Source organism: Leucopleurus acutus (genome assembly GCF_964270905.1).
Source record: "Leucopleurus acutus genome assembly, chromosome: 14".
Classification (NCBI taxonomy): Eukaryota; Metazoa; Chordata; class Mammalia; order Artiodactyla; family Delphinidae; genus Leucopleurus; species Leucopleurus acutus.
Genome location: NC_139156.1, coordinates 3,035,079 through 3,050,458, shown reverse-complemented (window position 1 = coordinate 3,050,458; position 15,380 = coordinate 3,035,079). Strand labels below are relative to the sequence as shown.

At 52.0% G+C, this 15,380-nt stretch overlaps 1 protein-coding gene across 1 annotated transcript in view; it reads left to right on the top strand.

Annotated features, from left to right (window-relative positions):
- MGMT (O-6-methylguanine-DNA methyltransferase) overlaps nucleotides 1–15,017 on the top strand; it is a gene marked incomplete at its 3' end in the record, with an annotated part of 283,790 nt that extends 268,773 nt beyond the window's left edge. Inside the window, exons 4-5 of the mRNA XM_082854858.1 lie at nucleotides 7,068–7,207; nucleotides 14,808–15,017. Of these exons, the coding sequence (XP_082710984.1) occupies nucleotides 7,068–7,207; nucleotides 14,808–15,017 (350 nt within the window). The remainder of the gene's footprint in view (nucleotides 1–7,067; nucleotides 7,208–14,807) is intronic.
- Nucleotides 15,018–15,380: the final 363 nt, after the last annotated feature.

Below are 15,380 nucleotides of genomic sequence, written 5' to 3'. Positions count from 1 at the left end.
GTCTATGATCCGTTTTGAGTTCGTTTTTGTAGAAGATGCATATGGTCTGTGTCTAGATTCCTATTTTGCATGTGGCTGTCCAGTCGTTCCAGCACCATTTGTTGGAAAGACTAGCCTTTTTCCATTGACTTGCCTTTGCTCCTCTATTTATGTGGGTTGTTTTATGCTGTTCCGTCGATCTAGGTGTTTTTTCAGCAGTACATCCTATCTTGATTACTGTAGCTTTATAATAGATTAATTTTTCAAATATTGAATCAGCCCTCCATTCCTGGGACAGAGTCCACTGAATTTTGATGTCTTGTTCTTGATGTATTTCTCGATTTGATTTGCAAACACTTCGTTGAGGATTTTTACATGTATGTCCATGAGAGATGCTGATCTGTGCTTTTCTGGTTACTGTCTTTTTTGATTTTAATATTGGAGTAATTCTAGCCTCATAAAATGCCTTGAGAAGTGTTGTTCCCTTCTCTTCTATTATTCTGAAAAAGATAATGCTGAATTGATGTGTTATTTAAATGTTTGATAGAATTTTCTGGTGAAATTATCTGGCCCTATGATTTCAGAAGATTTTAAACTGTGAATTCAAGTTCTTTGATAGTTACAGGACTATTTCCAGTTATCTATTTCATCCTGGATGAGTTTTGGTAGTTTGTAGTTTTAGATAAATTTGTCTAATTCATCTGTGATATTGAATATTGTGCCTAGAGTTATTTGTAGGAAAAATTTTTTGTCAATTTAATGTCTGTGAGGTCAGTAGTAACATCCCCTCTTTTGTTCCTCATGTTGATAATTTGTTGGGTTTTTTAAATCAGTCTTACTAAAGATTTATCAATTTATTTTTCTTTTTAAAGAACCCAGTTTTGGCTTCATGTATTTTACTCTATCATTTTTTGTTTTCGATTTCACTAGTTTCTGCTATTACCTTTATTCTTTCCTTCCTTCTCCTTTTGGTTTATTTTGCTTTTCTCTTTCTGGTTTCTTAAGGTGGAAGCTTATTATTAATTTTATGTTTTATGTTATTACTAATCTGAGACCTTTTTTTCTAAAATATGCATTTAATACTACAGATGTCCCTCTAAAATACTAGCTGTGTCCCATAAATTGTGATATGCTGTATTTTCAGTTTCATTCAGTTCAATTTTGTTTTCATTTCCTTAAGACTTCTTCTGTGACCCATAGATTATTTAGAAATGGCTTACTTACTCTCCAGATGTTTGGAGATTTTCCTTTTGTCTTTTTCCATTATGATCAGAGAAAGTCACTTGTCTGATTTCAGTTGTTTAAACGTTGTTAACATTTGTTTCATAACCCAGAATCTGCTTCATCTTGATTGGTGTTCCATGTGCATTTGTAAAGAGTATCTATTCTGCGGTTACTGGCTATTCTATAAATGTCAGTTAAAACAAGTTGGTTCACAGTGTTTTTTTATTTCTGCATCCTTGATGTTCTGTCAACTATTTCTATGAATTATGAGGGGGAAGTAGTGAAGTCTTCAAGTAAAATTGTGGATTCGTCTAATTATCCTTTCAGTTTTGCCATTTTTTTGCTTCCTGCATTTGAGCCCTGGTATTAGGTACATAAGCATTTAGGGTTGGGATGTCAAACATTTATTTCATTTTATTTGCTATCTTATTATTTATTACATTTTATTAGCACATATTATTATTCATTTTCTATCTTTTCCCTCGGTTTTTCATTTTTCTTTCCCCTTTCTTTCCTTCCTATGGAATATTTTAACTTTTTTTATATCGTGTGTTTTTTAACTATATTATCTCTCATAGTTTTTCTAGTGGTTGCTGTAGGGATTATGATACATACTTAACCGTCACAGTCTAATTGGAATCAATATTTCTCCACCTTAAAGTAGAATATAGAAGCCTTACCACCATGTAGGTCCTTTAACTCCCTGCTTTATGTTATGGTGTCTTGTTTTACCTCTGTGTACATTGAAAATCTTATCTGTTGATGTCATGGTTTTGCTTTCAGTCATTAAACATATTTTAAAGAACTCAACAGAAGAACAGTCTTTGGTATTTAGCCAAATAGTTACCATTTGTTTTGTTCTGCTTTTGTTCCTAATGTTCCACACTTCCCTCTGGTATTATTTTGCTTCTTACTGAAGAACTTCCTTTAGCATTTCAGGTCTGCTGGCAACACCTTAACTTTTGTTTTTTTTAATCTGAAAACGTCTTTATTTTAACTTCACTCCTGAAAGATTTTTTTCAAAACTGGATGTAGAATTCTAAGCTGACAGTTCTTTCGTTTCAGCACGTTAAAATTGCCATTTTGCTTTCTTCTACCTCTGTGGCTACTATAAGAATTCTATAGTCATTCAAACATTGTTCTCCTATAAATAATGCAACATTTTTCTTTGTTTTCAAGATTTCTTTCTTTGTCTTTAGATTTCAGCAGCTTCATCATGGTGTGTCTGGGAGTGGATTTCTTTGGGTGTGTCCTGTTTGCACTTTGCTGAGCTTCTTAAATCTATGGTTGTGTATCTTTTGCCAAATTTGGAGAATGCTTAGCTGTTATTTCTTTCTTCTACACCACACTTTTCTCTGTCTCCTTCCGGAACTCCAGTAACACGCATGTTAGACCTTTTGGCTTTTCCAACATGTCCCCGAGGCTGTTTTTGGTTTTTGTTGTTTGCTTTTGACATTTTTTCCTGTTTCTCTGGTTGATCATTTCTGCTGACTTATCCTCAGTCTCAGTGGCTCTTCCTCTGGCATCCGCATTCTGCTAAGAAGCCCCATGCAGTGCAGTTTTTTCGTTTTGTATGTTGAATTTTTCAGTGCTAAATTCTCCATTTGATTCTTCTTTGTAACTTCTATTTTTTTAAAAAAAAACTCTGCATTTTCATTTGTTTCGTGGGTATTTTCCCTTCTCACAGCATTTTTATTACAGAGCCTTTGAAGTGGTTGTCAGGTGATGTTTATCAAGTCATCACACCTTAAGTATCTTACAGTTTTATTTGTTAATCATACCTCAGAAAGCTTGAGGGAGAGGGGCGGTTGTCAGGTGATTCTAACTCCTGTGTCAGCTTTGGCCTTTACATTTGTTGACTGTCTTTTCCCAGGCAAGTTGAGGTTTTCCTGATTCTTCATATGCTAAGTAATCTGGGGTTGTAACCTGATCATTTTGAATATGATATTCTGAGACTCTGGGTCTCGTGTAAATCTTACAGTAATGTTGATATTTTTGTTTCTGAGACCCTCGACCGGGTTGGATACAGCCCATGAGTCCTGACCAGGCTTCTGCAGGTTGTGGTTTCAGTATCCGTTCCTTTGTAGCCTCCGCAGTCCCGTTCAGGTCTGCCCTCCAGGACCCCAGCAGTGGTCTAACCCTTACCTCAGTTCTCGGAGTCTTGGGTTTAGTGGCAGATCCACACATGCCCAGCTCAGGGGCGAATCCAGAAATCTATAAACAACTTGCTGGTGTGCTTTCCCAAAGGCCTCTTTCTCTGCAATCTCCCTGGTCCTTCCCAGTTCTTGGGGGTTCTCCGTGCTACCACACACTCCTGCGACTGCGCTTCCATCTAGGGCCAAGCAGTGAGAATACAAAGAAGGGGAAAGCAGTGGGTCCACCCACCTTTGGGGACCATAGCTCTTCCCATCAGAAAGGATGTTTCTCCTCAGGGCCTTCAGCACCTGCGGGCCCCCCACCACTGCAGGATTGCTTGGGGGCGGCGGTACAGGAGTTCAGAGGCAATAGCACAGAGGGGGGCTCCTCCATGCTCTGAGCATCAGGGGTCCTTCTCCCTCCTCAGGGTGATGAGAGCCCTGGGCTCTGTCTGCAGCAGCAGCAGCACCGCCGGGGTCGAGGCTGCAGTCCGTCCTGGCTGGGGGTTATTGAGGGGAAAAGTGGTAAACTGGCGCGTCGTTGCGGGGTTTCTTCACATTCCTCTTCCCGAACCTTTACTTTCCACGGCCCTCAAATAGCTGCTCTGTGCCTTGTGCCCAGGTTTTATAAAGGCATTCAGCAGAGATAGGCAGGGAGAAGACGCTGACTCTGTTCCCCCTGGACCAGAACCCCTGTTTCCTTCCACTTTCATGTTCTCCCTCCCAGGTTCATTCCTGGAAAGGTCGTGTGGCCGCTTTGATGCTGAGGCGGCATCAGGTCAGTTTAGCTCGTTTACACTTGAAGAGCACGTAGTGTCAGAACTCGCCTCTGGAGTCACCTGGTCAGAAACCTGGCTCCCTCCCAGATTATCTTGAGCTCCCGTGTGCCAGCCTGGGTGCCCCCTCTGTGCCGGAGGCCAGAGAAGGCAAGTCCTGGGAGGGAGAACCCTTGGAAAGTTGGAAACCTGTCAAATGGCCGTGACCCACGCGTGGACACCGGGTTTGACACTATGGCGGGGCATCCTACAGGTGCGCGGTATCATCAGCGACCTGGCTCGCGATGTGCAATCCAGGAAGAGAGTTTGGAAAAGTTTTTGCCAGGTTAGGTGGTTGCGGTGGGTGTGTTTAAGTAGCCACCCAAGCTCAAATGGAGATGGCCGTGTCCTTAAGATAAGGGGGATCTAAGGAGCAGTCTTCCAGCAGTGCCTACCTTGACCTCACCCGGACCCCAGAACAGGCAGGAGATGGGGAAGGAGAGGAACACCCAGAATGTGGCCTCCGGAGGCTGCAACTGCTCTCCGCAGAGGACCTTACGGGAGAGAAAAGGCTGGTGTTTCAGTGGTTGCCCCTTAGGGCACCTGAAATGATGGTCCGGCCACTAAAGACTGATGTGGTCACCTCAAGAGAATGTATTTTACACACCGATCATGGTGATCTTTATGAGCAGGTTTTGCTACATTTTAGAATGGTACCAACAACCGAGAGTGTTGCCCCTCCCCGTTCGGAGGGGTGGGGCTCAGGTCTGATTTTGCACGGGTCCAGGGCGAAGGCGCTGGCTCTGAGCACCGCTTAGACTAATAAATGCATTTGCTCCCTACAAGGTGGAATTGAGTTTCCAGGTACATTTATACAGTGATGTGCTTGATTGACAAATACTGCATTTCTTGAGCTGTTCGTCCCAGTACCATTGCCTGGTACGCACCAGGTGAGAAACGGTTTCCCGTGGAAAACTTGACAGTGAAGCTGAAAATGTTTGATAAACTCTGCGCTCACGTACGGGCGTCCAGTTGTTTTACTTTACGGTGTTTTTCCCCTTGGAAGGAGGGGCGCTCTGTGACTCGGCAGGAGTCCGTCAGCGCCTGGCGCTCGGGTGGTGGCCGGGGAGCTGCGCCGCGGCTTCTCGGAACTGTTCTGTCTCTCCAGCTTCTGTCTGCACACACCTCTCACCGTATGCCTGCAGGTTTAGTAAGTTCCAGACTGTCCTCCTGGAAGACCTAGGCAGCATCCTCTCCCTGGGCCAAAACATGGAAAGCAAAAACCAGCAACGCTGGGCTGTGGGAAGAAGGCAGGAGACTGGCCTCTGCTTCTTTCTGTGTCGACCTGTGCTGCTTTTATCGTTTCTTTTCCGAGACAGCTATCCCTGAAACCTTTTTCTCCAAGTTATCACCAAGCTGCCTTGCTTTTCTTTTTTTCTTCCTTTTTTTTTTTTTTAAGTTAGGCACAACAACGGGCGACAGTGATAATGATGAACAGTTTGATTTCAAAACCCTTTCTAAAGAAATCACAGTAAACAGAGTCTGTTTGCCTAAGGAAACGCTCTCAGCAATCAGCTAGTCACACAACCGCCTGTGCTAATGAACCCAGAGCTGTTAACGTGGTTTCTTCAGTTAAATTGATTCATGAATTTTGAAGAGAACATTATCTAATGAATTTTCTTTGAATAGAAAGCAATTAAAAGGACAAATCAGTCTGATTAACCCCAAAGTCACCCTCCTGCCACAAACGGTGTAGAGTTTGAAATTATATCATAAAAAACTAGAGCACATTTGCTATCTTTTTGCCCTCTGCTAATCCATGTAAATTAATGAACAACAAAGTCAATTTCTTTGCTGACCCTTTTCTGGTATCACCTGGATTATGCTGATGTTTAATTTGCTTAATGTTATAATAAAGTCTAAACAGATTTTTCTTTCCCAGTGAAGTGATTATCATTCCCTTCAGTGAAGAAGTGATTTTTATTATTTAACACGCATGTAAGGGTGTGTTTCCTTTAAGAACCAAATCGCACTTGGCCAGCTTGGCACCGAGTGTAATTAGTGCTATTAGGGACACACTCAGGGACTGCGCCCCTGCCCGTGGAATCCTTCCCTTTGTTGCTGCATCGGGCGCTCCCGCCCCCCCTCTGGGGGCCACAGCTCCGTGTCCAGTTCTCCCGCGCCGTGCGTCCCCTTCGGAAAGACAATAGGTGTCGGTTCAGACCCGCCTCCTTCACATGCCAGGCTTCTCCCCAGCGCACTCCACGCCCGCGAAACAGCTCTAAACCTGGAGCAGAGGGAGGGAATGTTGTCCTGCGTTTTCCTTTTCATTCCTGCAGCGGGATGAAGAGCGAATGCAATTTGATGTGGTTTAGTCAATTCAGATGGGAATGAAGTTGTTTTATCTTTGCAGCCCTGCTCATTACAGATGCCTGTAGCCAAGGTCACCACCAGCCCCTGTGTACCGTGGTGTTTGGCATTCTAAGCCTGCCCGCCGTCGGATGTGGACAGCTAGTATAATATCAGAGCCCAGCCCGTGGCTTCCTTTTCCTTCTGTGTCCCAGCCGAAGTTGGAAATTAACCAGCGGAACAAAAGGTTTCGAAGTTGGTGTGCAAGCAGGGCCTTCTGTGCTCACGGAGCGCACTGCCTGCTAATTTGTACATGCCCGGGTGCCGGGAGAGCGTGTCTCGGGCCTGCCTGGCGCTCGGGGAAGATGGGAGGAAGTCGCAGATCTGTGAGGCACGGTTGGGGACACCTGCAGAGGGGCCGGCCCGCTCCGTGCCCTGCGTCGCACACCTCTTCCTCTGTGTCGGGTGACACGGTGACAGGGCCGTGCGGAGCTGTTTTCATTGAGAATAACACCTCTGTGTATGTTGATGCGCCCTCACCCTCTCTTTCAGGACTGGCAGCCGTTTGTATCCGAGCTGTCGGAGCCGTTGGCCCAAATCGTGTCACTCTGCTCTCTCCCTTCAGATTCGTTCACCAGACAAGCGCTGTGGAAGCTGCTGAAGGCTGTGAAATTCGGAGAGACGATTTCTTACCAGCAATTAGCGGCCCTGGCGGGCAACCCCAAAGCAGCGCGGGCCGTGGGAGAGGCGATGAGAAACAATCCTGTGAGTTTGCGTCCACGTGGCGTCAGCATGGCCGTGGTCAGTGGGGGGCCTGGGCACTGCGCTCAGGGGGTCACAGTGTCCTCTGACTGAAGCGGGTTTCAGGGGCAGCCCGGGCTGCAGTGGGCGGGGAGGACAGGAAGCCTTTGTGGTGGGGACCTCTGGAAGAGGCATGGGTGGCACTGGTGGGGTGAAGGTGGTAAAGAAGCTTTCCCACGCACCACCGAGACCCTCCCCGACCCACGATGCGTGTCAGAACCACGGGAGCTGCTCGTCACAGGGAGCCCGGGGTGGCGAAGCCTGGAGAAGTGGCGAGCAGACAGCCATTCGTTCACTGGACAGCTGGGCACGCTGGGTGCCTAGGGTGTGCCCGACGCTCTTCCAGGTGCCGGGAGCACAGCAGGAAACAAAACAGACCCACGCACGAGAGCTCATGTTCTAGAAAAATACACGTGCTGCGGTGTTTTCAAACCCATCCCCGTCGCCTGGGGGCTTTGCTCCGTCAGGAGGTCCAGGCCGTGGCCCTTGGGACCTGGGATGACTCACTGCTTTCGGGCGTGTCCCCAAGCTCCTTCACGTCTTTGTCCCCCCTGTGAGTCTGCAGTCAGGCTGGGCTGAGAGCAGGACTCACGGACCATGCAAGGCCATCTCCCCAGGGGATAGGGTCAGGCCTCAGTGTGGGGTGGCCGCAGGCCTGTCGTTCCCAGGAGTGCAGAGGTCACCTCTGCTCTCCGTCACGCCACATGTGGGCCAAGCGCTGTCCAGTCTCAGGGAGGAAGTCCGCGTGGGTTGTGGAGAGGCCGTGACGTGGGCCTGGCCAGGGCCACACACGCCTGTGGAGCCTGCAGGTGGGCAGGAAGGGCACCCCTGTCCGCACAACAGCTCGGCCCTCTGGGAGACCGCACACAGTTGCATGGGGCCCTGGAATATTCCCGATCTTATTAGTCTCCAGTGCCCGCCAGGGCCTGCTATCACATTGGGAATGGTTTCTCCCTAAAGCTGTAGGAAAGTCTCTCATATGGTAGAAGAATGCCATCCTATCAGGAAAAGCAAAGAGAGTCATCACATCATGGGATGGGAAGTTACTAAATCAGAGAGGCCCCACTTTTTAAAAACTTGCTGTGGCCCTGCTGTGTTTTCAGAACCACTTCCACCCCCGCTCGCAGGGCAGAGGCTGGCGTTTTGCACACCGCATTCGGCAGCTCTCGCCACTCGGCTCGCGGCCGCCCGAGGGCAGAGCTGGTGTCTCGAGGAGGTGGCAGCTTCTTGGCCTTTCTCCCAAAACGGCACTGTTACTCTCAAGCAGCAGCTCCTGTAGGTCTGTAGTGGGGGCGCTGCTTTAATGTACATCTGATCCGGAGAAGAGTTTTCTTCCGTATTAAAATATCTCAGATCGTCAGGAACAATATGTGATACGATGACACAGCCCCCCACTTCCCGTGTCCCTGGTCTCCACGATGGAGGCCGGTGGATCTGGTTAGCATGTCGTTTTGCACCTGTTGTGCCGTAGTGGCGGTGGCCCAGCTACATCGTTCGCGTACGCCTCCTCTGTGCGCTTCGGGTCGCGTTTCCGCGCTGAGCGTGGGGTGACGGTGAATCAAGTTTCTAGGTGTAGTTACTCACGTCTCCCAGTGAAGCTTACGTCACACCTTCCCTCTGGGAGGCCACCGTCTTCTCCCAGGTCCACTCAGTTTGGGGCAGTTTGACTTTGCTCTGGATAGAGAGACCACCCAGAGCGTGCTGTGGTGTCCACTCAGGGCCTCGAGGGAGAACTCTGGGGACTAACTTCTTTGCACCCTCCTGCTTCACGGCGTCACCGTGCTGTGTAGAAATTCTCCCTCTGTCCCCCATCTCCATCCCTGTTTCAGGCCGCGCTCCTGTTCACATCCCACGCGGAGACGTGGTCCTTCTGCCCTCCCTCCCGGCCTCCCTGCCTCCCGCCCTGAGGTTGGCCTCGCGTCCTGGCACCGCCCGCCCCATCAGCAGGCGTGGCTCCCATCCTTGCCGTGAAACAGCTCTGCTAACTGACACGCACAGATGAGCAGCCCCTCACCTGCCCCCTGCGACGCCCGCGGTTTCTCACTCTCTGCAGTGGCAAGGCCTTGGCTGTCCGCTGATGGCGCTTGTGGCGACGTTCAGAAACATTTATTGTCCTGCAACCAGCGGGACTCTCTCCTCTTGCTATTAATCTCTATGACTGTCACTGCTCAACTGTGGCCTCAGCCACTGAAATTTATAAAAGAGGATCTCACAGGGCTTAAAACTCTACCGTCCATGAAGTCCTAGTCTCGACATCCCCATCGCGTGCCCACGCCGAGGGTGGCCGTGACGACACACTCGGGCGGGAGGATTCTGCCCGCACCACGTCCCCTCTTCTCAGCTCCCTCCCGTGCCAAGGGTGACAGGAGGTGGCGAGCCCTCTGTGGCCTTTCCCTGGGCGTCCCTCTGTAGTTGGGCGCTGCCTGTGACTCATGCAGGGACCTCAACTGGATGAGAGGCTGCAGAGGACCCGACAGAGGCCTCCAGGTGTGGCTCAGAGGCACCGGGGGTGCCCCGGCAAGGAGACGCCTGCTGCGTGGTGCAGCACGGGCAGCTCGGCGGGAATCAGCCGTCCTCAGAGGGGTCCCACAAAGTTGGTAAAAGAGAACCTCCTCAGAACGGGCCGAGGGATCTCAGTGGTGACCCAGGGACCTGAGGGAGGAAGGGGCCTAGTCAGGGACCGGCTGGCGTGTCCCGCTTCTCGGCGCTGATGGCAGGGGCCCGGCCACAGCGCCACACACGTGGGCTCCAGCACAGATAGCACATCGTAGAGGCTTACCCGCTGAAAACATCTTGTGTCCCGGCCGGGAAGAATGGTTGTGCATTTCAGGAGGAGAGCGGCAGGTGGATGTGGAATATTCCAGAGCACTGTGAGGCCCACTGCGTGCTGACTCCTTAGGCGGCTGGCGGTAAAAGGACCCGTGCTGGCTCCCGCGACGACACGTGCTCTTGGCCTGGGCTGCCCTCCCCACGCCAGGCTGAGGGGCGGTTTTTGCGGTGGTGGGGGAGTTTCGTCCCATTCCAGGCCCTTGGCTTTTCCGTGGTTTTCCGTGAAGGAATTAACAGCCCAGGTGAAATAGTTTCGCAGCCTTCCAGAAGACCCTCTCCCAGGCCCAGCCTAGGGGACGGGCCGTCTTCCGGTGGGGCGGGTTGAAGAGGCCTCACACCCTCCCCGGTAAAGCACCCTTCCACTCATCCTCAGACAGAATTTGCTAAATGCAGTTCAAAGGCAATCGATACTTGCACAGAGAGTTTCTCCACCTTCTTCTAAACAAACGCATTCCTGAGGAGTTAGTTTATTCACAGATTGCCATGAGCGTTAATGACCCCCTGAGTCTTGTCCTGCCCGTCACCCAGATGGCTGTTGATAAAGATTTAGCATCATGTTCTAAGTGTCAGGGCTGTCAGTGGGGCTGAACCATTTGACCAGAAGAAAAAACGCACAGGGAGCTATTGATTACAGCTTCTCGGTGTCACTTGTTCACCAGGATTTAGGTATTGATGAGGCCGCAAGTGAAAACAAGCTCTTTCCCTTGTGGGCTGCTACCCACAAGAACAAAGGCGAAGCTGGAGAAAATATTCAGCCGGCACCGGAATCAGAGGGATTCCATTATTGATCGAAAGGCCCCTTCGTGTTATTTTTGTTGGAGACAAATCTATGGGTTTGGAAGTTTTATAGCATTTGAGAAAGGGTCTGTGTAAGTGATGGAGTCGCGCACTGGATGAATTAGATTTCACAGCGTGAAGATTTCAATGCAGCTGTGATATTATGAGCTTCGTGGTGGTTGATAAAAATTGCATTTCGTGTAGCACAGGCTTTAAAGGAGAGGGCATAGAGGGTGCAGATCCTTTGAAATGTCCTGAGGGCCCCAGTGAATTTTAGCAGGTGTCGTCATCTTGATAGTCTGAAACTTGCCACCAAAATTAGCACAAGCAGAAGCAGTGTTCCCATTTCCGGAGGGGAAGATAGTGCGTGTTTGGTAAGACGCCAGTTCTCCATCAAAGATGAAGACTGGTCATAGCTATCTTTATAATTGCTGTTCCAGGCCAGCAGTCCTGTTATCTGCGTCCTGCATAGAAAGGGAGAAAGGTCCACGTTACACACTTTGTTACAATTTCATAGCTTGTTGGGCGAGAGGGAAGAAAATCAAAGCTCACTTGTGAAATCTGCTGTTCGGTAGGAAAACTGAATTGGTGCCTAAATGTTTGTAAGACTAAATTGAATTAAATGTCTGTCTCTTTATCAGTCAAAAACTTGAATTGTATATTACCTAATCATGTCCTCCCAGCAAATATTAATGTACTATTGTATTTGATAAAAACCCTCAATCAGGGCAAACAATCTGTTCTTAAAGTTTCCCACTACTCCCTCCAGGCAGATGGGAGCTGGGTGCTGCGGGCAGGACTCAGCAGGACTCGGCAGCGTGTCTGCTTCTCGCTCAGTTAAACTGCACTGGAGAGGAAGTCTGAGCTCACCCTCGCCGTGCGGGGTCAGAACCCCACAGACGATGCGAGTTACCATGGCAACTCTAACTTCTGGTCCAAAGCGGGACTAGTCTGTGATGTGCGGGAAGTCAGATTCCCACCTCCCAAGCCAACTTACTTACATGCCAGCGCCCCCAGGCCCCGCCTCGGCGGTCCCCTGGGGGCAGTGTACAGAGTGTGGGGCTGGAATCCCCTCTCGGCCCCTAAGCAGCTTGTCAACTTGGGCCAGAGGCTTAACGTGTCCCGAAGTTGAGAGTGCCTGGTCTGGGCTCGTTGGAGGATACGATGTCACGATGTGCACATCAGCCATGCTCTCCCCAGAGCATCATTACTGAGCAACGTGTCTAGGACAGGGACTGGGGATCCAGCCATCCTCCTGGGACAGGTGCAGCCCCACAGAGGGGCACTTCCTGGCAGGCGTGAGTGTGTGTCTGGTGCCCAGCAGGTGACACCCTGCTCCACCCACGGTGAAGGGCCTCCGGTAAAGGCAGAAGTAGGAACGACTGCCCGAGGGAGCAGGGGGTGCCCAGATACCATGAGAGGAGGTTCCCCCCACGGGTGGGGTCTTCCAGGGTCTGCGCCCAGCTCTCCACCCCGGCGACATCTCCAAAGTGGGCCCCGGTTCCTGTACCTGTGCCCGCTGCTATGACCTTCCTTGTGGAGCGGCCACCGTGATGTTCCCACAGGGATGAGAGCTCTTGCCCCAGCATGCCCTGGGCCTGCAGTGGCCGCCCACCGGTGCCCCTGCCTCCCGCCAGGATGGAGCTACCTAGGATGAAGCCTTTCTTCCCCAGGGACTCCAGAGCAGACCCTTCCCTTAGCAAAAGTCTGAACTCTGCCAAGGCCTGGGGAGTCCCTCCAGAGAGCAGCTCTTCTCAAGCTCTGAGTAACTGCTTGTCCAGATCCTTACGCAGAACAACCACTGGTCTCCCAGAGCCCTGTGCAGTGGGAACACGGGGTACAACTCCTTGTGTTTGGTGGCCCCCGGCATGTGGCCATCCCTGGCACACTGGGTGTGCTCTAAGCTGTGTCCACGGGCTGCCCAGGAAGACATCTCCCATCCACTGTGGTTTTCAGGGGCCGTAATTACATCCCTTTCTTTCCTCCCGTCTTCTGAGCCAACTGAGACATGAGTAAAGGATGTTAGCTTTATTAGGATAAAAGCTTGACTGGAGAGGTGGCGTGGCCATAGCCGTGGCAGGCTTTGCAGGAAGTCCCGCCAGAATTAGACCCCCCCCCGTCCCGTCACTGGTCCCTGCAGGGGCGGGCGCTGACCACGTCTTGGAAGAGAAAAGGGCACCCCATGCCGTGGGGCAGGCAGACCCCATGCCGTGGGGCCGGCAGTCCCCCTGCAGGACTCCACAGGGTGCTGAGCTGAGCATTCTCGTCCATTCTTCCAAGGGTGGCTGCTCAGTGAGTCGTCCTCCCCTCAGGGGGTTTGCGGGGGAGAGACCAGGCCCAGAGCATCCCTCCAGTGAGGTCCTCCACGTGGAAACCGAAGGCAAGGGCAGTGGCCACTGCGGCCCCTCCACCCGTGGCTGTCAGAGCTCCGTGCGGACCGCGGCGCTGCCGTTCCAGGAACAGACCCCAAGCAGGGCTCCCGTGCGCGTCCTTGGGACTCCTGCTGAGGAGGCCCCGCCAGAGAGGACAGGGGCTCCCCTCCCTGGTGGGGTTGGCAGCGCAAGTACGAGGTTAGGGGGAACTAGGCCTGTGAGTGGCTGCAGGAGTAGCGACTGCGGGCCCTGGGGTCCAGTCCAGTCTGGTGCGTGCGGTATCAGACTCCTGCAGGTCTGTGTGGTGTCAGCTCTGGGCCAGGAAAAGAAGGTGCCGGGCGCTGGGGGAGGCCCTGTCCTCGGGGCATCGGCGCCCGGTCCACACCCTGCCTGCCTGTCCAGCCTCCCGGGACCCAGGCCCTCACTCTCCGAGGCTGGGCCAGCCTTGCCCCTCCCCTGGGACTGGTGCGGCTGCATTTGGGGCCGCGGGTGAGCTTCACTGGGCGCACAGAGCCCAGCCTGGGCCCGTGTTTCCTGGTGCATCTCAGGGACACTCGGCCCCTGGGCGGCTGTCACTGCCCTTGGTCCCAGCAGTGGGGCCCTTCTGATAGTCGGCGGTTCTCTGTGGGCTGTGTTTGGACCTGTTTTCACTGTAAAGTGGCGTTGCTTTTAGTGGAATCACTCTGTTGATTTAAGCAGGTACCTGGCTATTCCGCTTGTCTCCAGGTGTGAAAGGCCAGGAGCAGCTTTGTCTTCCCATTAGGGCTTCTTTTGGGGGGGTGGGGCGGGGGGAACCCTGTGGGACGAATGAGGGTGGGCATGGGCCGAGGGTCCTTGCTGGTGTCAGTGGAAGAGCTGGCTGCCCCATCCCAGCAGGTGGGGTACTGGTAGCAGCAGTGGTGGTGGCAGCTTTTCAGGTGGGAACAGATGGAACTGGAGCTTCTCAGACTTGCCATGTCCAGAGACTAAGGAAGAAAGCAGGTCCCCCCCAGTGCACGGGTGTAGTGTAAAGCCGGGGTCAGCAAACCTTTTCTATAAAGGGCCGTTCGATCAATATTTTAGGCTTTGCAAAAGCAGCCGCAGGTACGGAGTACCAAGTGGGCGTGGCTGTGTTCCCATAAAACCTTATTTACAAAAGCAGGTGTGGACTGCATGGGGACGGCCACACGTTCCAGCCTCTGGGTTGAAGGGGCCTGTGTGAGTACAGCATCCCCCGAAGTTTCTTCTTAACATCTTGGAAGCGTTGGAGAATTTTACGTGGTACCTAAACCTGGAAATGTCATTTTCAATTCTGCCTCCGTTTTAAATCCCTTATCAAGTGAAATTAAGCGTTCTCCTCCCCAGTCGTAGCGTAAAGCGGTTCTCTAGAAGATGCCCCACATTCGCCTCAGGCGTTGGGCCCCTTCCCAGCCCGCGCAGGATGCTCGGAGGCCAAGGGGTGGGCAGTGCTGAGACAGAGCCTGCAGGTGGCCGAGCCCTGGGAGTTGGGCCCTGGGTCCGTCGCGGTCAGGGGCCTTGCCCTGGATCCCGAAAGGCCACGCTGGCCCGGAGCCCCGCCTGACGGAGGCTGCCTCGCTGTTTTCCAGATGCCCATCCTCATCCCGTGTCATAGAGTCGTCTGCAGCAGTGGAGCCCTGGGCGGCTACTCTGGAGGCGTGGCTGTGAAAGAGTGGCTTCTGGCCCACGAAGGCGGCCCGGCGGGGAAACCGGCATGTGGAGGGGGCTCCCGTCCAGCGAGAGCCTGGCACGGGGCCCTGGGTGGCACCACCAGCTCCCAGCCTGCTGGCCAGGATTGAGTGTTTGTAGTAACAGCTCGCTGGGAGCACGGTGGGCGGCGGCACTGCCGCGTTAAAGGGGCTGGAGCCGTCGGGGTGCCGCGTGTCTGCTCCTTCTTTTCCACATTTTACGACAAACTGAGTTCAGAGACTGGCCGCCGTGCGTCTAACCTGTTTCCTTCTCTCACACTGTCACTGTTGCATTTCTAATACTGTTAAGTCAGGGCTGAGACAGTGGGGGGCTGGCAAACATGAGGGCGACAGCCCCGGAAGGAGGGGGCATCTGGCGCCCGCCGGGAACCGCTGGCTGCCTCGGGCACCACACCTGTGCCTGGAGCCAGCCAAGGCCCCCAGGGCCCTGGACCCCCATGCAGGCCCGTCCCA